Source organism: Phyllopteryx taeniolatus, chromosome 17, assembly GCF_024500385.1.
Source record: "Phyllopteryx taeniolatus isolate TA_2022b chromosome 17, UOR_Ptae_1.2, whole genome shotgun sequence".
In the NCBI taxonomy this organism is placed as follows: Eukaryota; Metazoa; Chordata; class Actinopteri; order Syngnathiformes; family Syngnathidae; genus Phyllopteryx; species Phyllopteryx taeniolatus.
Window position 1 is genome coordinate 10,015,435 of NC_084518.1, and position 22,638 is coordinate 10,038,072.

Here is a 22,638-nt window from a genome sequence, read left to right on the forward strand (position 1 = left end):
CGACCCTAGTGAGGAGAAGCGGCTCAGAAAATGGATGGATGGATTGTTCTACTTGAAAAATATCCACACAAGATCTTTTTTTCTATATCACTTCTTCCTTCTAAAGCCGATGCTTGTGATTGGCTATCTCTGGTCATGTGATATTTTCTTGCTTTCAGACATGACATATTTTTCCAAATATGACCTCAAAGTGCCACCCTGTGGTGCAGTTTGTCACTTTTGAACTAAAAAACATAAGACTTTTGAATTTTTATCTTTAGAATTTTGGACCCTTTTTATGGAACATTTATGTGGTTTGTCATATGAAGCGATGTCAAAATTGTGCGCATTTGTCATTAGGTCAACATGGTATGGTATAGTGGTACACATAATGCAAAAAACATTTTAATTTATGTATTTACATTTCATCATGTTTGTTAACATTTTACTATTTGTGCAAGGAATAATAAATATGTGGTTAATTCCAAAATAATGATCAATCATGGTTTTAATCCAGTTTTTTAGAGGAAACACCCAATGGTCATGTTGATACATTGATTCAAAATTGAGAAAGGTATTGAAAATGTAATCAAATGTATTAGGTATATTACTTTGGGAAAGTAATTGAAATAGTTACACTACTCTTACATTTTCAACAGGATAACTGTTGAAAATTGTAACCAACTACATTTCCAAAGTAATCTTCCCAACACTGTTAGTAGAAAATGTAAGGCCTCAACTTTAATTCCACTCAATTGTACCATTGCTGCTTTTTGTTGTGTTGTTTGCTTTGTCTTTTCTTAACTGATGTTCATTAGGTGGCATGTGAGGGCCCCAGGAGAGACACGATAAGGAGAGAGAGAGGTGACAGGTTTCAAGTTAATGTGTAATTTTGGTGGGGTCATGCTTGATGGAAAACTGGAGAAGTGGTAATGTATAGTTCAGGTGTTGCTATTCACTTCACTTTGCTCCTAAGGACGTCCACCAGTGAGGGCCACAAGACGAGCTGGAGCGCTTTCAGGTTTGCACGCATGATTCCTTATCGTCACTCTTCAACCTGAATTGTATATAATCTATCCAACCAGCCATCCTTTATGCAGTCCTTTTTTCTCCTCAGAGTCCAAGAAAGTCTGTCTTCCATCCCCCGGGTTCAGTAACTGGAATCTGTCCCTGCAGGGTGAAAGGTTGCAGGGCCCAGCTGGTTACTGTCCCCAGGGGCTGGCCTGCTCTACAAAATATTTACAACGCTGGAGCATCTCTATATTGGAAAGCTGCGCTCGTAGCTCGTAATAATACTAGTATTTAGTGCTTTTGGTGTCCTTGTAAGAATCACTCTGCATCATGAAAATGTAGTGGAATAATGATATCCTGAGGTCTGACTATAAGTGGCCATAAATTTGCACACGTAATCTCTTAAAATGTATTTTCCTTCATTCCCCCCACTGGATGTATGTGATTGTGTCTTGTCCCACACACTGCTCTGCTTACTACACACACAAAAAAGCTCCTTTCAACTGATTTAATTTGAACATGTACATCGGTTGCACATGATTAAAATGTGATAAACTCCACTGTCTGTGTGCATGCTCTGATGATAGTTGCTGCTGTTGTTGAGGTTGATGCTGTATTTCATCAAAGGCCTCTGTTTGTGTGACTGGGTCTGATGTTTGCTGTTGTTGATGCTGTTGTTGTTGCTGGTGTTGTGCTAACTGACAAATGTCCTCTGTCTGTTGTTGATGCTGCTGTATTTCAGACATGTTCTCTGTTTGTTGTGTTAATTCTGATGATACATTTTGCTGTAGGGCAGGGGTGTCAAACTCATTTTTGTGGTGGGCCACATCGTAGGTATGGTTTACCTTGGAGGGCCGTTATGAATGAACTATGGATGGGCGAGTATTGATACCAGGTGTCGGCATCGGACCGATACTGGTCTCATTTCAAGGTAGAGGGTACTTGCGAAGGCTGCCGATAGCAGCCACAGACACTTAGGGCAAAAAAACCCCAAAAAGAAATCTGACATAAAGTCCTACTCAGCAGTAGTTGGCACTAGACTGCGACCTTTGACACATCGGGGAATCATTATGTGGGTCAGAAAGAAAGATCTTTCTTCACAATTATCTGTCATTGTGTGAATTGAAATTTTATATATCAAAAGTACTAGTCGTATTGGTACTTAGGAGAGAAGTCTTGTACTGGTATCAGTCCGAAATCATGTGGTATTGAACATCCTTACTATGAACCCATACAAATGTATGATCCCCAAATATTATTGCATAGTTACAACAAATTAATGGATAACTAGTTTTGAAAGCAGAAGTCAGTAAAAAATATTTTATAAATTTTCAGTAATACTTTTTTCAATATATTTGAAAGGGGGTTGGTAAACAAAAAAGAAAGAAAGAAATGCTTGCAATATCTCAATCTGCCGTTTTGGTATGTTAGCAAGAGACGTGAAGTCGACGCTTATGATTTGCTTTCGCGGGCCACATGAAATGATGCGGCGGGCCGGATCTGGCCTCCGGGCCATGAGTTTGACACCTGTGCTGTATGTCATTAGAAGGGGGGTGACGGGTGTTCTAGATGTTTCAATGCAGTTTGTAGTGGGTTAAAAAAATTGACAGTCACATGTCTGATTGCGTTGAATTAATCAAAATCCTCATCATTATCATTCTGTATTTAATAGGGCTCGATTTGTTCTGTTGTACGGTTGTTAATGTCATTCACAAGAGATTGTAATTGTGATGGTACATTAGCTGGAAGAAGAGTATTAAATATCTCCATATCCTCCTCGTAGTTCTCCATTATGAACACTCAAAAAAAGAAAAGTTGCATAATAAAAAAAAAAAAAAGCTGAATATATTTAAAAAAAAAGTTACACTACATAAACAAGGAGTTGGATTATGAATACATGAAAAAAAAACATTGAATATAAAAAAGCAATGTATACTGTTGTATTTTGAACATAAAAACATTCAATATAAAAAAGACTGTCACAGATATTAAGTTCTCAACAAGTGGAAGCGATGATCTTAGCATGTCCATTCTTCTTCTCAGGCTTTGATGCGGTCTTTCTATGACATTATGAAAAGATTTTTTTAGAGCGCTGATTCTCAAACCATCATAATAAATTGTTTTAGCATAGTACTTAGAGAGAAAAAAATTAACAACAATAAATAAATATATATATATATATATATATATATATATATAAAAGACATTACCCTATAGAATTTAGGATGTCCACATAAATTTAACAACCTTGAGTGTCCAGATGAGCTTTTCATGCCATCTGCTTTCGGAGTCTTCACGACACGTGATGTCATAGCTCTCAGGTGTTGGGGTGGGGCCGGAAATGATGTCATTTGTTTACATAATGAGATCATCACCCAATCATTATGTCTTATTTTTTTCCCAGCTGTTACATCATGTCTCACAGCATGAGAGCAAGTGGCAAATAGGCTTTCAATCAAATTTTTACTAAAGGGGATGCGATTATTCTTATGTCCACTCTGTCATAGTGAAATATCAATTGATATAAGAACATTTCAAAAATTTCAAATATATTTGTTAAACAGTATACACAGGGAGCCTGCTAACTGAATCATGTTGCTAAGTGAAGGTGCTCATAAAATGGTAACATTAGCCAAAAATGTCCGTCCTGTCATTGTACACCCTGTCAGCAAGCTCACATATTTTCCCGTTTGCATAAACTGTACATTGTCTGCTTGCAGTGCATTTATATAAAAAAAAAACTGGGGGAGCTTGACCAGTATGCATTCCTAACAGCATAACATCGACTTAATATAATGCATATGATGTTTGATGGAAAATTTCAACTTTTTGGGTGAAACGCCAAAGTCTCAAATACAACTAATGGTGATACTGTCTCAGCTGGAGTCCAGCCTTTTTTCCAATCTGTGTTATACTTCCGTTGCTGGCATACACTAAGTTATTGTGATTCTTTGCACTATTGAGGAATGCTGTAATTGCATCCAGAGTTCTCACAGCTGTGGGGGGAAACTTTAGTGGGGAAGTCATGGTGATTTTACGTCCACGTTATCTCATTCTGTACTCAAAATGATCATTTATGCCTTTGTCTCCTCGTCTTGACTATTACAATTCTCTCTTCACCTGTTTTCTTACCCCCCTAAAATCTCTTTAGATCATCGACAATCAGCTCAGAATGCCGCCGCAAGGCTTTTGCTAAATCAGACAATTTCAGACACAACACTTCCATTCTGTTTTACTTGCAGTGGCTTCCTGTTCCTTTTAGGATTCAGCAAAACATTTAACAATCACTTACAGAGGCCTCAATGGCCAGGATCCTCAATTCTGAGTGCATTTGGTGTACTTTTATTGTCCTGTCAGGTCACTGCAGTCTGCTGACTGCCTTTTACTTAATGTCCCTCACACTAGACACACAAGATAAAAACTAACTAACTATGCGAGGCACTTTGAGTCTATGAAAAGTGCTATAAATTCAAAATATGAACATCTTAAGATACTTAATAGAATAATAGACATGACATGCCCCCCTGCCTTAAAACAAACTCTCAACCCATTAAGCCAACAATGTATACAGTACAGTGTACTGTATACATTGTTGGCTTTAGGAATACTGTACAGAGTGCAGTATTACAAAAGCGCTCATAAAATCAAAGCAATATTACAGTTGACCACACGAGGATAGAAGAGAGTCAAAAGTGACACAATGGGAAATTCCACTCTGAATGAAGGTTGCACAAAGTATACAGCAGCCAGTGTCAGGAAACTTGCAGCTGGCTCACCACGATCTAATAAGCATTCTGTCAAGAGTTGTGAAAGTATGGGTGACCTTTTAACTTTACATCATTTTGGTGTGTATTAATGTCATTATTCATTTATCAACAACTGCACTGCATTATTAATAGCTATTAGGTTTAATATTTTATGTACCACTGTTGTAATACGTGTATAGTGTGTATTGTATATATGGCCACTGCAAATAGTGAATACAAAGTTCTATGACCCTTGTAGTTTAAAAAAAAAAAAAAATTTGTATTAAAATTGCACCCTAAAATTATGACACCTCTTCCCATTTGTTTTGCAAGTCCACCACCTCCACCCAGATCACGTTTCAGCTTTGCTAATATAAGAAAACCACGAGAGAGATACCTCTCAAATCTAGCATCAGAGGATCGATGCAGACATTTGGGACTTTCCCCTTGGTGTTGGTTCATTCCCATATGAACATAAAGTAGTCCTCATGTGGTCATTTATCCAGATGCTGCAGCTGCCAAAATAGTTTGTTTGAGGCGGTTCTTCAAGCGGCTGTTGCAGTTTAAACTTTGAGGGGTGACAACTTCACACCAGTATGCCAACGTGTCAGTGCCTTCTGTTTCACGCCAAACATGCACCTGTTAACATAATTGCAGCAAATGATGCAAAAACGCAAGCTGTCCTAAAATATAAAATGTTATTCATTTAAATCATACTGCAAACTGCTCTGCTGCAACCTTCCTGTTTGGAATATAAGCACTGGATGATGAACATGTTATGTCTCCAAAAAGTTGGGCACCCCTGATCCTTTTTTTTTTTTTTGTAAACACAATGGGTCAAAGGTTGGGATGTTTGAACTCTGTTTGGAGGACACACCAATAACTCACACTCATCACTCCCAAAAACTACACTTTTTATTCAGGAAAGTCCATGTACAAACAGTTTTTACACATTTACATTTTCATTGGAGACAAACAAAGTGAGTTTGCAAACAAACTATAAATACAGTAGCTCCAGCATATATGAAAAATGAGTCTTGTGATATGAGAAGACACTCTATGATATGTTTCAGGCAGAATGCAGGGAAAGTGAAAGAATACATTGAAAACAAGCTCCTCCTTGTCAAATGCTATAAAAAGAACAGGCCAAAATAAAAGGCCAAAATAAAAGGCCAAAACATGGCGATGCATTGGTGCCTTTAAATGTCCATTTTGTCCAACAACAGACATCACCATGCAGTAGAAATGTCCAGCAACTCGTGCTCATCAGAGAGGTCGACACCTCACTCCGATACCGGCCAAGCTGAGGGATACACTATGAGCAAGGGTGGGGGATGGTGAGGGGTTCTATTCAAACAGATCTGGGCTACTTTAGGCCCTTCCAACCTGACTAAAAATAACCAAGAGGGCCGAGAGAGCATTTAGGTCCGTGCTCCTACCCACACCGCCTATGTAGAGTTGTGTGTGTGTTCGTGAGGATGCGTGTGGTGTCAGTACATGGCATCCTCGTATATGTCCGTCCGCAGGCAGAAGAGGACTCCGCCGCCCAGCATGAAAATGGTGGCTCCCCAGCCGAGGCCGTAGCCCCAGTTGAATTCGTGATACGTCTGCAGTACCGTCCCGTCGATGAACTTGATTGGGTACAAGACCAGAGCGCAGGCCTGTAGCACAACTGGTGGGGAAAGACAAAATAAAAGGAGAGTCGCAAACTAGATTTTTCTTTTCTCACAGAATACATGTCGGGTGGGGTGGGGGTGTTTCAGTTTACAACAGAGGTCTGTTCCTTTGGCAGCAACATAACCTGAATATGTACGCAAGTCGAAACTCTCTGTACTCTATCACTAATGCAGCAGTAAAGTCTTAATTACAGTAAATATTTGTAAGAAAACACTTCTAGGCCATAAACATAAAACAATTAATAAAAAAAACAAAACAGTAAGTACAGTGATAACTGACCGTGTCTTGTGCCAAGATTACTTATTCTTAAAAGAAAAAAGGACAGCGGAGCAGTTGGGAGAAAATGAAGGATTTAAAATGTTTTTTTAAAAAGAATGTTGTTGAATGCTGTGAAGGAAGAAAAAAGAGACAGTGAAGCAGTTTGGGGGAAATTAAAAAATAAAGCTAAATTTTTTTGTGACAAAGCTGCTCTACTAATGTAACACTAGATCTACAATGTTATACTTTTCGGGTGACTGGCATCAATAGGGGAAAATTAGAATTTTGATAACAGCAATGATACAAATGGTGATATATTTAGTAATAATAATAACATACAGTGGATATAAAAAGTCTACACAAAGTCTACTCAAATGCTAGGTTTTTGTGAAATAAACAAATGAAGGTAAATCAAAGTAAATCATTTAAAAGCATTTTCCACCATTAATGGGACTTATCACCTTTACAACTCAATTGAAAAAGAAAAAATCTTTTCAAGAAGGAAAGTAAAAATAAACAACTGAAATTGTGTGATTGCAAAAGTGTGCACACTCTTAGGATGCGGTTGTGTTCAGAATGAACCATCCATCTATCCATTTTCTGTACCGCTTATCCTCACTAGGGTCGCGGGCATGCTGGAGCCTATCCCAGCTATCTTCGGGCGACAGAATTAACCAATCACATTAAATTTTGTGAAAATGGGCACATGCCTGCCACCATTTTAAGTGCCTCTGATTAACCCCCAATACATTTAACTTAACTACATTTTACACTACACTTTTACATTTAACTAAAAGGCTTTTACTTCCATTTTACTACTGGCTAGAGGTTGTTTGCTCACACTTACTATTTCTAATTGTTCACAATTCCTATTAGGTTGTGAAAGGTCCCAGTTTCAGCTGAAGAAAAACAGCTCAAAAGCGTGATGCTGCTGCCACCATGCTGTAGGTATGATGTTCTTTTGGTGATGAGCAGTTTGTGCCAAACATACATTTTAAAATGCCGGCCAAAAAATTCAACCTTGGTTTCAGTGGACCATAACACAATCTCCCAAACACATTTGGGTAATGGTTCTATTGTGATCAAATAGGGAAAAGAGACAATAAAACCCTGATCCCTGTAGATGGCATGTGTCACTCTTACTCCTTTTTTTTTGTAGTTGTTGATTAATCCAGCGAAGAAACAAACCAAGCCACAAGCTAACCAACAAAAAGTGATTAAAAAAAAAAAAAGACGTGCAAAGGTTAGGAAAATAAAGTTTACATTGCTGGCACCTTTGCATTGCACATGACTGGTGTACATTGGTGTCAGCAGAAGGTAAGGATTCTTAACCTTAACATAAAAGGAAAAATACTTGGATACTTCTATCGTGAGTCATTTTTCTTGAGCTCAGGCTTTGCGGCTCTTGAGGGTTTTAGCGTGACTTCTCGTCCGCCTTTCCTTCCTCCCGGTAGGAGTGGTGGCGGGCAAAAGAATGCAGACGTGTTGATGGAGCCCAGACTGAGCTGAGGTCATATTTCTGGACAGAAAATAAATACCGCAGCGCTGCCAAGGGGCACTTAACGGCGTCCAAAATGCTCCGCTCCTGCCGTCTGTGCACCATGTGCATATATAGGGGGCCTTATTCTCTCGCCAGGCTCTCAGAGCAATTACGCACATAGGAAAGGATAACACTGGCTTCCCATGCTTTTCAGTAAATGGCTAGCAGGCAGTGGTAGAGCCATTACGTCTCCACACACTGGCCCTTTATGCCTCATGTTTCCATATGAGGAACGAAGACAAAGTTCCCACATAACCCTTATATTACATACATTGTAAACTGTTGCTTAGATTAAACACATTTCCACTGGACTTCAACATTGTATATGTGACCAATAAATACAAGTGGAACTTTAAATATTGAGCACAATCAGTTCCGGGATGTTGGCTGACCACCCATTTTTTTCCATGGGAAATGATGGAAATTGTAAAGTAATCCGTTCCATGCGCAAACTTTCACCATCATGAAAAAAAAAATGTAACGCTGGAATTTTTTTTTCATGAAAATAAAATATTTTTTTTCTGAATTGGCTTTATGCATGTTTGACCAAATAGGTTAAACTGTACCTTTACCTTGAATACAGTACAGTGGTGCCTTGAGATACGAGTGACTCGACTTAAGAGTTTTTTGAGATACAGGCCATCGATTGTCCGATTTTTTTCTTGTATTTGCGAGCAAAAATTTGACATACAGGCGCTGTATGGTGGCAGTGACACCAACTAAGCTCACTTCATATTAAGCAGCAGTTTAGCAGATAGTGAACAATTCTTCAAAAAAGAAGCCTCAAGCTATTGCCACGGATAAGCAACGGATATTTGAACACAAACGGTGGTGCAACACATGGAGACTGATAATATAACAATATTCACGGTAGACTTTACACCTATTTTATCGGGCTGATCGGTATCGGCCGATATTTAGCATTTTATGCTGATCAGCTTTAATGTCATAATTCGTCATAATGAAGTTATTTAAAAATACAAAAAAAACGTCAGCGGTGTGGGACAGACAACACGTCTGAGACAGATAACACGTAATGCCTGGATCAGACTACAAGACAAATTTGCTCTTTCACGATTGCACTATGTCAGACTACTGCAATAAAATACCACCGCATCCCGTTTTGTACGATCATTGGGCTTTATCTTGTCAACTCAAATACCACCGGATACACTCGTTACCTTGGCGACGACAACAAGAGTGGAGCGAGCCGACTGTTTTATAAGGAATACAAACATGTATTGGTGGTCACGGGTGCTTAGGACAGGAGAGGATGTTCGTTTAAGGCTTGCTTGAGGTATGTTCACGTACTTTTAATACGATACGGTCACAAGCAGGCAATAAAATGTTATGTAGCCTAGCAAGCTTGTGGTACCACGAACGGTTGGACGTGAACTTGCCGCCGTTCTGTCGAATCATGCTCTAAAGTTGGTGGTTGGTGTGGGTGAAGTCATTTAATTAAAAATAAAGTAATTTAATTCCAGTAAGTTAGTACCCATTATTTTTCTGTCATGTAATGTTGGTTTGACCTGACTGATTAGAATACACGATCTGACTAGAGCAGTGATTTCCAACCTTTATGGAGCCAAGGAACATAATTTACAATTGAAAAATCTCACGGCACACCAACAAACAAAAATGTCACAAAAAGTGGATACATTAATTACTGTATTTACTTCCTGCCATCTAATAGAAGACCATTCATTTGTTCTGTCTGTCACTATGCCTCACTGGCATAAATAGAGGAAGAAAGATACATTCTTTATTGTAAATATATATTTTTTGAGCAATTAAGTACCCAAGTATATACAGTAAATGAACAGGTCATTTAAATAGACACATTCCTCCATCTTGTGATCGGATTGGTGAACAGTTATGTTTTTTTTTTTTAACTCGCTGATCGGTGATCGGCCCCAAAAATCCGGATCGTGAAAAGCCTAATTCACGGGCATATATTTATCCTTTGGGAATAATGATTAATATTATTGCAGCTTATTGAGTCAGTTGTGAAACTCTATCATGTGTGTCTCTGTCTGTCTTATACTGCCGCCATGTTGTCAAAGTGGACACACCAGGAGGTGCAGCACAGTGTCCATGGAATTGAAGCGAAAAATGTGTCAACTCTATTTAATTATGTCATTGTATGTTTTTATAAAGTACAATATTATGCTAGTGTGTTATTTCCCAAAAATATATTTTTTTGTTTTTTTGGGAGACTGGAATGGATTAATGGCATTTTCATTCATTTTAATGGGGAAAGATTATTTAAGATACAGGTGTTGTCACGGAATGAATTAAACTTGTGTCTTAAGACACCACTGTACCATAGGACTTGAGCATCTTTCCTGTTGAACAACTTTAACTTTGACCATATGGTCCACGCAAATAAAAAAGGGACTTGTCATCTATTTTTCTATTAGCTTTTGTTAAGACATCCAGGAAATTCTCTTTCAATTGAATAGGCTCCATTAGACTTGTAAAACATTAACTATGCTAAAATGTAATTTAAAACCTTACCTATACAAGTTTTAATACCTCACACCATCAGTCTGTGAGTGGAGCTAATTCTAATAAATACTGTTTCTTCTAGTGCACACGGACTTTGATGCACATGCTTAGATAATGCAGTTCCATTATGAAACCTGGCATAAGTGAAGGACCTGTATGTGGTTAGTTTTTCAACACCAGGTCAAGTAAAATAAGCACAAACCACCAAGACTGTGTGTACTAAACTTCTAAAATAGTCGCAAAACTTTTTGTCTCAATTATATGCTTTGATGATGGACACTCCCCCACTGTTGTCAACATTTCTCCTCACAAGTATGCAAGAGACGGTTTTTCTCCCCCTACATGACTTCCCGTTCTTGGTACTGCTGCAAATTCCGTGGCTACTTTTTCTTGGCCTGCGGGCCAAGCTGGCTTCTGGGTCTGCTCACCACAGAAGAAATGAGCTCAAGCAACGCACAACCGCTTCTCTGCTTCAACAGCCTTTATTTCATATGAGCTCTGGAACAAATAAAATCTTGTCTCTCTGGAGACGCTTGTGGTTCTGCTGAGTACGCACTTGCCGCCATCCTGCTTCTTTTTTTGTGATGTGTTGCGAAAAGCGGTGGGCCGAACATTTGGCACCCGGACCTTCAGTGAGGACTTAGCCGACTTAATCCAGCTCTTAATACCCCCACTATCATGTTGCAATTATAGAAACTAGGGCTATTCACAAATGGGTGGTGACTCGAATTGGAATTCCAGTGGGCGTGTAAAAGCGATCATGGAATTAGAAATTTCAGACTCAAATCAGAACGAGCGTTACAATATCATAGTTCTTACTTTTACACATTCACTGCCATTGACGGCTTTAGAAGTCAAATATCCATGTTAACTGGGAAGGCTGGCAGTGATTAATCGGACAAGAACTACAACTGCTGTCATGCCGCATTTAATTCAATTCAGTTCTGATTTGGAAGTCATTCGTTGACATGGCAGCACATGGAGGCTAAAATCTGATTGGCCCAAAAAAAATCTACCATATACTGTATGTACAGTATGTACTGGAAGCAGCGGAACCAAGAGAAACGCTACAAAATTAAGACAACAGACTTTTGGGAATACATTAAAACGATTTCATTAACAAATATTAGGTTGTAAATGTAGGTCAGTGCCTTAATAGTGTTAAGGCCAGCAGAGAGGCTTTGCCGACCTTTCACCACTGGTTGCAATTTCAGATCCCGATACATCCATCCATCCATCTATTTTCTGAGCCGCTTCTCCTCACTAGGGTTGCGGGCGTGCTGGAGCCTATCCCAGCCGTCATCGGGCAGGAGGCGGGGTACACCCTGAACTAGTTGCCAGCCAATCGCATGGCACACACAAACAAACAACCATTCGCACTCACATTCACACCTACGGGCAATTTAGAGTCTCCAATTAATGCATGTTTTTGGGATGTGGGAGGAAACCGGAGTGCCCGGAGAAAACCCACGCAGGCACGGGGAGAACATGCAAACTCCACACAGGCGGGGCCGGGGATTGAACCCAGGTCCTCAGAACTGTGAGGCTGACACTCTAACCAGTTCCCACCGTGCCGCCATCCAGATACATATTCAGCTTAACAAGTAATAGACATGAAGGAGAGGGAGACTAACCTGCAGTAAAGAGCAACACGGCCACTGTGTGGTAATGTTTCCTCTGCGTCCCATGGCAGAGGGAAATGAGGCCCACTAAAAAGGCCACCAGGGTTGCCACAGCACCACCCACAAGCAGCACCAGGGTAGCGATCTGCCAGTCTGCGGGAGGAAACACGTGTAATAATGTCAGAACATCATTCAAGCAGAACCTGCACTGGTAGGAGTCACAAGGCAGTCATTCTTACATTCAAATCAAAGTAGTTGCTATGGAGATTACTTTGTCTGTGTAGATGAAAGACCTTGTGATAATTTCTTTGGCGTTTGAAAACGTAAAAATAAATATACTCATTGTGGTCTCTAGTTGCTGAAGTCATGCTCCAGCTACGCTGACTCATAATACACTTTGACTTCGCTTGACTATGAATTTGTTCTCATTTCAATCTTTTTTTTTTTTGCATGACATATAATGTAAAGCAATTTCGATTTTTTTGCAGGCTCAAACTGTCCAATGCCAGCATATACTGCTTGGAGCAATGAGGTCACAGGAGCTGAGCTGGAGCCTATCCTCGCTGACACAATGGAATGGTCACCAGCCAATCGCAGGCTACATATAGAAAATAACCGTTCACACTCACATTAACACCAACACACAATTTAGAGTCATCGATGAAATTTACATGCATATTTCTGAATAAACCCACGCAAGCTTTGGGAGAACATGCAACTCCACACAGGAAGGCCAGAGCCGAGATTCAAGCCCATAACCACAGAACTTTGAGGCAGACCTGCTAACCACTAGAACACTGTGCTACTCAGCATTAAAACCGTCTTTTCAAAACAAAGTTTTCCACATTCCCAACTATAGTATATAATAAAGATACACTAACCACTGAATAATGAAACTAAAACTAAAATTAAGTAAAGCTGCACATTTCGAAGCATGTAGTCATAGCTTCATGCTAGTCATGAGCCATTATGATTTTACTCTTCTCTGGTTGCATGACAAAGGACAGAATAAAAAAAATAGTACATATAAAAAGAAAATGTGCTTGTTAATCCTTTAGATGCTCACTAAACTGAAGTGTCACAAGACATGGTGATGGTTTGAACACCAAGGTTTTTTTCATATTTCTCTAAAGCAGGGGTCGGCAACCCAAAATGTTGAAAGAGCCATATTCGACCAAAAAAAAACAAAAAACAAATCTGTCTGGAGCTGCAAAAAATTGAAAAAAAACTTAATAAGGCTTATCATGAAGGCAAAACATGCTGTGAGTGTCTATTAGCCTACTATCCAAATGACATGAGCATTCATGATTAAATGTTTATTTTTCCTGCAACGCATCCTGGAGAGAATGACGCACCACGTGACTATACTCTGCTGTACGATGGTGTTTTAAGTTTAAGTTCCATAATTGATGTGCTATGTTTCATTGCATTGATGAAATTATAAAAATATAATAAAGAAAACAGATTTTATTTAATGTCATTTTTATTTTGAGGATTCAAAAAAAACAAAATGGAACATGCCTCCTGTAATTTCAGAGCTCCCCATGGAAATAAAATGCAGTCCTCTTCTTCTTCTTTTCCTTTTGGCTTGTCCCGTTAGGGGTCGCCACAGCGCGTCATCCTTTTCCATGTAAGCCATCTCCTGCATCCTCCTCTCGAACACCAACTGCCATCATGCCTTCCCTCACGACATCCATCACCCTTCTCTTTGGTCTTCCTCTAGCTCTCTTGCCTGGCAGCTCCATCCTCATCATCCTTCTAACAATATACTCACTATTTCTCCTCTGGACGTGTCCAAACCATCGAAGTCTGCTCTCTCTAACTTTGTCTCCAAAACATCGAACCTTGGCTGTCCCTCGGATGAGCTCATTCCTAATTTTATCCAACCTGGTCACACCGAGAGCGAACCTCAACATCTTCATTTCCGCCACCTCCAGCTCTGCTTCCTCTTGTCTCTTCAGGGCCACTGTCTCTAATCCGTACATCATGGCTGGCATCACCATTGTTTTATAAACTTTGCCCTTCATCCAAGCAGAGACTCTTCTCTCACATAACACACCTGACACCTTTCTCCACCCGTTCCAACCTGCTTGGACCCGTTTCTTCACTTCCTGACCACACTCCCCATTGCTCTGGACGGTTGACCCCAAGTATTTAAAGTCCTCCACCCTTGCTATCTCTTCTCCCTGTAGCCTCACTCTTCCCCCACCACCCTTCTCATTCATGCACATATATTCTGTCTTACTTCGGCTAATCTTCATTCCTCTTCTTTCCAGTGCATGCCTCCATCTTTCTAACTGTTCCTCCAGCTGCTCCCTGCTTTCACTGCAGATCACAATGTCATCTGCAAACATCATGGTCCACGGGGATTCCAGTCTAACCTCATCTGTCAGCCTATCCATCACCACTGCAAAAAGGAAGGGGCTCAGGGCTGATCCCTGATGCAGTCCCACCTCCACCTTAAATTCGTCTGGCACACCTACAGCACACCTCACCGTTGTTCTGCTGCCCTCGTACATGTCCTGTATTATTCTAACATACTTCTCTGCCATGCCAGACTTCCGCATGCAGTACCACAGTTCCTCTCTGGGTACTCTGTCATAGGCTTTCTCTAGATCTACAAAGACACAATGTAGCTCCTTCTGACCTTCTCTGTACTTTTCCATCAACATCCTCAAGGCAAATAATGCATCTGTGGTACTCTTTCTCGGCATACCTAGAACCAAACCATACTGTTGCTCGCAAATACTCACTTCTGTCCTGAGTCTAGCCTCCACTACTCTTTCCCATAACTTCATTGTGTGGCTCATCAACTTTATTCCTCTATAGTTCCCACAGCTCTGCACATCACCTTTGTTCTTAAAAATGGGCACCAATACACTTTTCCTCCATTCCTCAGGCATCTTCTCACGCACTAGAATTCTATTGAACAAGCTGGTCAAAAACTCCACAGCCACCTCTCCTAGATGCTTCCATACCTCCACAGAAATGTCATCAGGACCAACTGCCTTTCCATTTTTCATCCTCTTTAATGCCTTTCTAACTTCCCCTTTACTAATCATTGCCACTTCCTGGTCCACCACACTTGCCTCTTCTACTCTCCCTTCTCTCTCATTTTCCTCATTCATCAACTCCTCGAAGTATTCTTTCCATCTAGCTAGCACACTGCTGGCACCAGTCAACATATTTCCATCTCTATCCTTAATCACCATAACCTGCTGCACATCCTTCCCATCTCTATCCCTCTGTCTGGCCAGCTTGTATAGATCCTTTTCTCCTTCTTTAGTGTCCAACCTGCCATACATGTCACCATATGCCTCTTGTTTGGCGTTTGCCACCTCTACCTTTGCCCTGTGTCGCATCTCAATGTATTCCTTTCGCCTCTCCTCGGTCCTCTCAGTGTCCCACTTCTTTTTAGCTAACCTTTTTCCTTGTATGATTTCCTGTACTGTGTGGTTCCACCACCAAGTCTCCTTCTCTCCTTTCCTGCCAGAAGATACACCAAGTACTCTCCTGCCTGCCTCTCTGATCACCTTGGCTGCAGTGGTCCAGTCTTCTGGAAGCTCCTCCCGTCCACCGAGAGCCTGTCTCACCTCTTCCCGAAAAGCTGCACAACACTCGTCCTGTCTCAGCTTCCACCACATGGTTCTCTTCTCTGCCTTTGTCTTCCTAATATTCCTCCCCACCACCAGAGTCATCTTACACACCACCATCCTATGCTGTCTAGCCCCCACCACTACCTTACAGTTGGTAACCTCCTTCAGATTACATCGTCTGCACAAGATGTAATCCACCTGCGTGTTTCTACCTCCGCTCTTGTAGGTCACCCTGTGTTCGTGCCTCTTCTGGAAAAAAGTGTTCACTACAGCCATTTGCATCCTTGTTGCAAAGTCTACCACCATCTGTCCCTCCAAGTTCCTTTCCTGGATGCCGTACTTACCCATCACTTCTTCATCACCCCTATTACCTTCAGTAACATGTCCATTACAATCTGCACCAATTATGACTCTCTCTCTGTCTGGGATGCTCAGAACTACTTCGTCTAGCTCCTTCCAGAATTTCTCTTTCACCTCTCGGTCACATCCTACCTGGGGGGCATAGCCACTAATCACATTACACACAACACCCTCAATTTCAAGTTTCAGCCTCATCACTCGATCTGATACTCTTTTCACCTCCAAGACATTCTTAGCCAACTCTTCTTTTAAAATAACCCCGACTCCATTTCTCTTCCCATCTACACCATGGTAAAATTATTTAAACCCTGCCCCTAAACTTCTAGCCTTACTGCCTTTCAACCTGGTCTCCTGGACAGACAATATATGAACCTTTCTCCTAATCATCATGTCAACCAACTCCCGAGATTTTCCTGTCATAGTCCCAACATTCAAAGTTCCCACATTCAGTTCTAGGCTCTGTGCTTTCCCCTTCTCTTTCTGCTGGAGAACCCGCTTTCCACCTCTTTTTCCTTTGACTTCGACCCACAGTAGCTGAATTTCCAATGGCGCCCTGCAGGTTGACGCCGCCGGTGGCGGACGTTGTTAACCCGGGCCACGACCGATCCGGTATAGAATTCTTTGGATGAACGCTCATATTTGTTTGGCAAAGTTTTAAGCCGGATGCCCTTCCTGACGCAACCCTCTGCATTTATCCGGGCTTGGGACCAGCCTACAGTTTGCACTGACTTGTGCCCCCCATAGGGCTGCATTAAAATGCAGTCCTCTTCAATCCTCAATAATACAAACAATCCTCTTCTCTTTTCCCTCTTATCTGGGAAACAGATAGAATGCAATAAAATGCAGCATGCAATTATAAAAATAAAACAGCAGCCCTTTGAAAAGGTCAGTACTACGAAAATAAGCCAGTTTCATTCCGATTAATAAAATAAAATAATGCACACGCCTCTTCTCTTAGCATGTTCTCCCCGTGCCTGCGTGGGTTTTCTCCGGGCACTCCAGTTTCCTCCCACATCCCCAAAAACATGCATGCTAGGTTAATTGAAGACTCTAAATTGCCCGTAGGTGTGAATGTGAGTGCAAATGGTTGTTTGTTTTTCTGTGCCCTGCGATTGGCTGGCAACCATTTCAGGGTGTACCCCGCCTCCTGCCCGATGATAGCTGGGACAGGCTCCAGCACGCCCGCGACCCTAGTGAGGAGAAGCGGCTCAGAAAATGGATGGATGGATGGATTCCACACCTTTTTACAGCATTGGAAAACGTTAAGAATGTTTGTCCTCCTACAGAAACCACATTAAAACAAAAAATATATTTTTCTCCCCCATCTTTTTTCCATTTTCGAAAAACCTCCAGGGAGCCACTACGGCAGCACTAAAGAGCCGCATTAGGCTCGAGAGCTGCGGGTTGCCGACCCGGGGTCTAAAGGAATGTGGTTGATCTGATCTTCCAACACTTTTGGGCTATGTTGAGGGTTCTCGGTTTTTCTTCCATTTTTAGATCCTTTTGTCCCGACAGTGTTCTTCTCTAGAAGGTACAGCATGACTTTTAACATGTCATTCTAGTCGAGCACATTAACAAAAAAAACAAAAAAAAGATATTCCCCTTCTCTCTTGGTGGCTTTGTTGTGTGTCCCTTCCTTGAAATCCCACTTGTCAGCGTCAGGAGAAAGGAGATGGCACTGAGCTTAAAAGAATAATTTGCATTGGATGAGGCGAACAATCGGTGAGCGAGCTTCATTTGTTATCGGGAAGAGAGGAACGCCCCCCCCCCCCCGTGATAACAGCTCAACCACATTTGAATAAGACGCACACAAGCAGAAGGCTTATCCTTCAGGAGGCATTTTTGCTTCCAGCTTTCCCACATTATGTGATTAGAATGTTGATCAGACGCCTTTCATCAGCAACACATATTTCTAAGGTCATAACATTACATTACTTTTTTTTTGCATTTCACTATTTGTGTCCACCAGACGAGCTGAGTCCAAAGATAAAATGAAATGTCGGGCTTAATGTGTTAGACTGGGCTGTGGTGCCTTTGCTTTTGCCTTATGACCAACTAGCTCTTTAACCCCGACCCACCCCTTCTCTGCTGATTGAATGGGATCGGCAGACACTCAAAAGTGACAAACCCACCTCCCATTTGGCCCCACACATTCCACAACATGAGAGCTCAGGCCAAAGACTTCTTTCCGCTACATTCTTTGAGGCATGCGTGCAAGTACAACAGTTCAACCCAACATCTGCAGCGTAAATCCATAATGGTAAAGACTCATTTTTTAAATACTTTTTTGACGCCTTTATTTGTACCTTTTGGCTACAAATAGAAGATGACTATGTAAGCAATAATGCCACATCTGACTACATTGGGACTCCAAATTTCAATGTCACTAGTTGTACAATTTAGGCAAAGTTGACCAAGCATTTCTGGAAACAAGTTGCACAAAATTTCAACCTACGGGGTCATTCTTTGAAATATCAACCAAGAATTATCCTTTCACCTCTCAGATTTTCTTCAAAACAAAGTGTGGTTAGAAATAAAAGGTAAAGACCAGAAAAGAAAACTGGCTTTAAACCTGTTAATTAGAGAGATCAAGGTTAACAAACATTTGGCTAATTCGTGATACCTCTTGACTTTAATCAATTTCTTTGAAACACCACTTTATCATATTTATTACATTATCCCTACACTTACTTAAATGGTCCTGAGAATGTACAGATGATCATTATGGCCTTGTCTGCCAGTACAGTAGTATTTGTCTTTCTGTTGATGGTATTGTAAATGAATTATCGAATGAACATGTACATAAATACTAATTCCTCAGAAACGTTTAAAGTGCCCATCACAATATTTACAAAGGTTCTCCACATCCTGATGTATCTCCTACATAATTTTGAGAAGAAAAGACATACATATCTTTTAAATGACCTTTAAAATTTATAGTTGGGAAGAAAATTAATTATGCTTGAGTAAATGGAAGAATATTTGTAGGACTATGAAAGAGTTTTAAAAGGATACAAAATCAGCTTGCGAAGTATAGTTTCAAAGAGCTAGAGGTTTAAAGTAGAGAGGTCTGTCTCTACCTGTCATTAGGCGACTACTTTGTTAGCCTATATATGCGTGGGGTGACTTAATGTCTCCCTATATCTCCAATTAAGAGATTTTAGAGCAAAAAAATGTTGTGTGTTCTGGTCTTTTCCTTCCATTTCCAAACTTAAAATTAAATTTTTTGTTTTTCAAATCTGAGCGGTAATGGAAAAATTATTGCTTGATTTCGCACGGAATGACCCCTATCTTGTGAGACTTTTGCTCAGTGAACATTTAAAGTCAACCTTGTTTTGACATTTGATGACACTACTACTAAAGGGTACCAGTGATGGCAAAGAGAAGTGTGTGTGTGATGATGGCATTAGAATTGGAAATTGAACTTTTTGCAAGGATAGCGGTACACCTTTCTCTGTCCTGGCTGTCTGAGTGTTGAGTGTAAACACAGCAGCCATGTGATTACAACCTGGTGGGTCCACGTGTCTGTCCAACCCCACTGAAAGCCGTCATTGGTAACCATGTGTGTGTGTCATGGGGGGTTACAAGGGCTCCAACACAAGTGATGGATTGACCAACCACCTCCCCCTCTTCATAAAAACAAATATTTAAACTGAACTAAAATTGTGTGAAAACAAAAGCTAGTCACATGAATGGTGACTACCTTGTTGTGTGTTATTGTATCAGCACTGCTTCTATTCAGACTCATGTCCTGCCTGCTCATGAATCAGCATGCATGTTTTTCCATACACCTCACTGCTACTGTGTGGGAAGGCCTTCCGTTATTAAGCCAACAAAACAAACCTATGATGATGATGTTGAGGGTCTCAGCTGTCTGCTTAGGTCACATCTAACACGAAATGCTCAAATTCACTTAGGATGAATCATATTCTTGCAAAATGAACACAAAGAAATTTTGTTGGGTTTTTTTACATTGAGAAAAACGTTTTTTTATCCATCCATCCATCCATTTCCTGAGCCGCTTCTCCTCACTAGGGTCACTAGCTGTCATCGGGCAGGAGGCGGGGTACACCCTGAACTGGTTGCCAGCCAATCGCAGGGCACATACAAACAAACAACCATTCGCACTCACAGTCATGCGTACGGGCAATTTAGAGTCTCCAATTAATGCATGTTTTTGGGATGTGGGAGGAAACCGGAGTGCCCGGAGAAAACCCACGCAGGCACGGGGAGAACATGCAAACTCCACACAGGCGGGGCCGGGGATTGAACCTGGGTCCTCAGAACTGTGAGGCTGACGCTCTAACCAGTCGTCCACCGTGCCGCCAACGTTTTTTTAAAAAAAAGTAATTTGAAAAAAAATCTCCATCCCTTGTTTTTTTTTTAACCAGGGCACGAATGCACATCTGATTTAAAATGAATGAATGAAATCATCCATCCATCTTCTATAACACAAGTCCTCATGATTGTGTGTTAGCTAGACCCTCTCCCAGTTGACTTTAGAAGAGAGGTGGGGTACACCCTGGACCAGTCACAAGCGAATTGCAGGTCACATCCAGTATAGAAAAACAACCATTCACACTCACATTCACACCTATGGACAATTTTGAGTGATCACAAAGCCCACATGCATGATTTTGGAATGTAGGAGAAAACTGGAGTTGAATGAGTTACAAAGAATTACAAATACGGTAATAAACAACATACAGAATTGATCACTTAATAAACACTAAATGAGGCAAGGTACAGTATGTATATGTACATTTGTGAGTAAACGGTGAAGGAAGGACAACTAGTTATGTGAAGGAAGTATGTATAACTTTACAGTATGTATAAGTGCTTATTTACAGTATGGTGTACAGTACAGTCTATCTGTATGTATGTGTGAAGGTTGTGTATAGTATGTACAGTACAATATGTATGTACAATATTTGGGTTTGCACTTTCTAATGGATACCTTCTCTTAGGTAATGGCAAAGGGGTAGCATTTAATTAAGTTTTACTTCTTACTCCTTTTTGGAACAGCAGTACATAGTGTTTTAGTGTGGGACAGGTTCGCTTTTTTTAAAAAACATTTTTTTTAATAAACGTTCAATCAATTCATCAATCTGTGTTTTTTTTTTTTTTTTTTTTATAATTCGAATGCCTTTGTCTTATTATGGTGAGGAACTTTAATGGTATCATCAGTCCTTTGTTTTAATCAAATATATCTTTGTACTTTAAAAAGTTATACTTGACACGCAGAAGAAAATAGAAAAAAAGTAAGATAACATGATTGAAAGTAGAGTAGTAGTTCCTGTATATGTGGGTGACACATGAACGCGAGTTATTTCGGTGATACTGACATAATTAGAATGTAGTTGGCTTAATTTAACAGATACATTTGTAAATGTAACAACTTTGTCTACGTCGTGTCTTAACACAAGGAGTCCCAGCATAAGTGAAGTCACAAGAGAAGAGCGTAAGGTTCTGACCAGAAGTGAGAGTGGAGAAGCAACTCCACGAAGCCTCGTCGCCCGGCTGCCTGGCCTCGGACTGGGAGCACGACTCCCACAGGGACAGGGAGAAGTGGTCGGCCGTGACCCAGGCCGGACTGAGCAGAGCCACCAGGTCCAAGCACAGCGCCAGGAAGACGCACAGCAGCGCGATCAACTTGAAGGGCCGCAGCACGTACATGTCGTTCACCGACATGGTCCTCTCGTCGCACACCGCCGTGGGGCCGTCGCCGTGGAAAAATCCCGAGGAGGAGGAGTGTGCCTGTGCGCCGTCTGCCACCATAACACGCACTCACCAAAACTGAGGGACGCGCGCTGGCTGCTGCATTGGTGCGCCTCCCGCTTGGAAAATGGAAACTTCGACTCAAGACATCCGGTACAGGGCTGACCTTCACATTAAGAGTGCCGTGGAAAAGAGAGCGGGAGATCAATGATAATATAAATAATAATCAAATGTCACTCAAATGGTCCGAAAATTACTTTTTATATCGTGTAATATCTCGAACGCCGAGTGACATTTAAGTTTGAATGTCGGCTCTCATCAGAAAGTCTGTGTGTGAAGTGTCTGGGTTTTAGTTGTAGTCATTAGCAGCTCTGATGTCATCCAAGGGCATTATAATACCTTTTAAGTTCGTTTGTTTTGCATTTAGTTGTGCATCATGAGATTTATATCATGCAAAATATGTGCCTTGGCTCAGTAAAGGTTGGGAAACAGTGCTGCACTACGAGTTGCTGTCATGAACATGGTTAGGGCGACGGCGAGGAACGCAAGGCAAGAACATGGTGGACCCAATTGCAGGGAAGCAGGGAGGCAAGGCAGGAGTGCGGGAATCTCAAAATAATAAT

The 22,638-nt window shown here is 41.0% G+C and overlaps 1 protein-coding gene across 1 annotated transcript; it reads right to left on the reverse strand.

Moving 5' to 3' along the window:
- Positions 1-5,638: 5,638 nt before the first annotated feature.
- Positions 5,639-22,145, reverse strand: LOC133467470 (transmembrane protein 47-like). Its single transcript, XM_061752372.1, has 3 exons — positions 21,772-22,145; positions 12,354-12,494; positions 5,639-6,408 (listed from the first exon to the last, which is right to left on the reverse strand). Exons 1-3 carry the CDS (start codon positions 22,073-22,075, stop codon positions 6,227-6,229), a joined length of 627 nt encoding a protein of 208 aa, XP_061608356.1. The 5' UTR covers positions 22,076-22,145; the 3' UTR covers positions 5,639-6,226.
- Between the last annotated feature and the right edge of the window lie 493 nt (positions 22,146-22,638).

Bases quoted from the DNA above. Each gene is read 5' to 3' on its own strand.
- LOC133467470 (XM_061752372.1), bottom strand. From the start codon at position 22,075: ATGGTGGCAGACGGCGCACAGGCACACTCCTCCTCCTCGGGATTTTTC. The intron at 12,495-21,771 runs GTCAGAACCTTA...TTCCTCCCGCAG, and splicing joins CTTCTCCACTCTCACTTCTG to ACTGGCAGATCGCTACCCTG. The intron at 6,409-12,353 runs GTTAGTCTCCCT...TTTCCCCACCAG, and splicing joins CGTGTTGCTCTTTACTGCAG to TTGTGCTACAGGCCTGCGCT.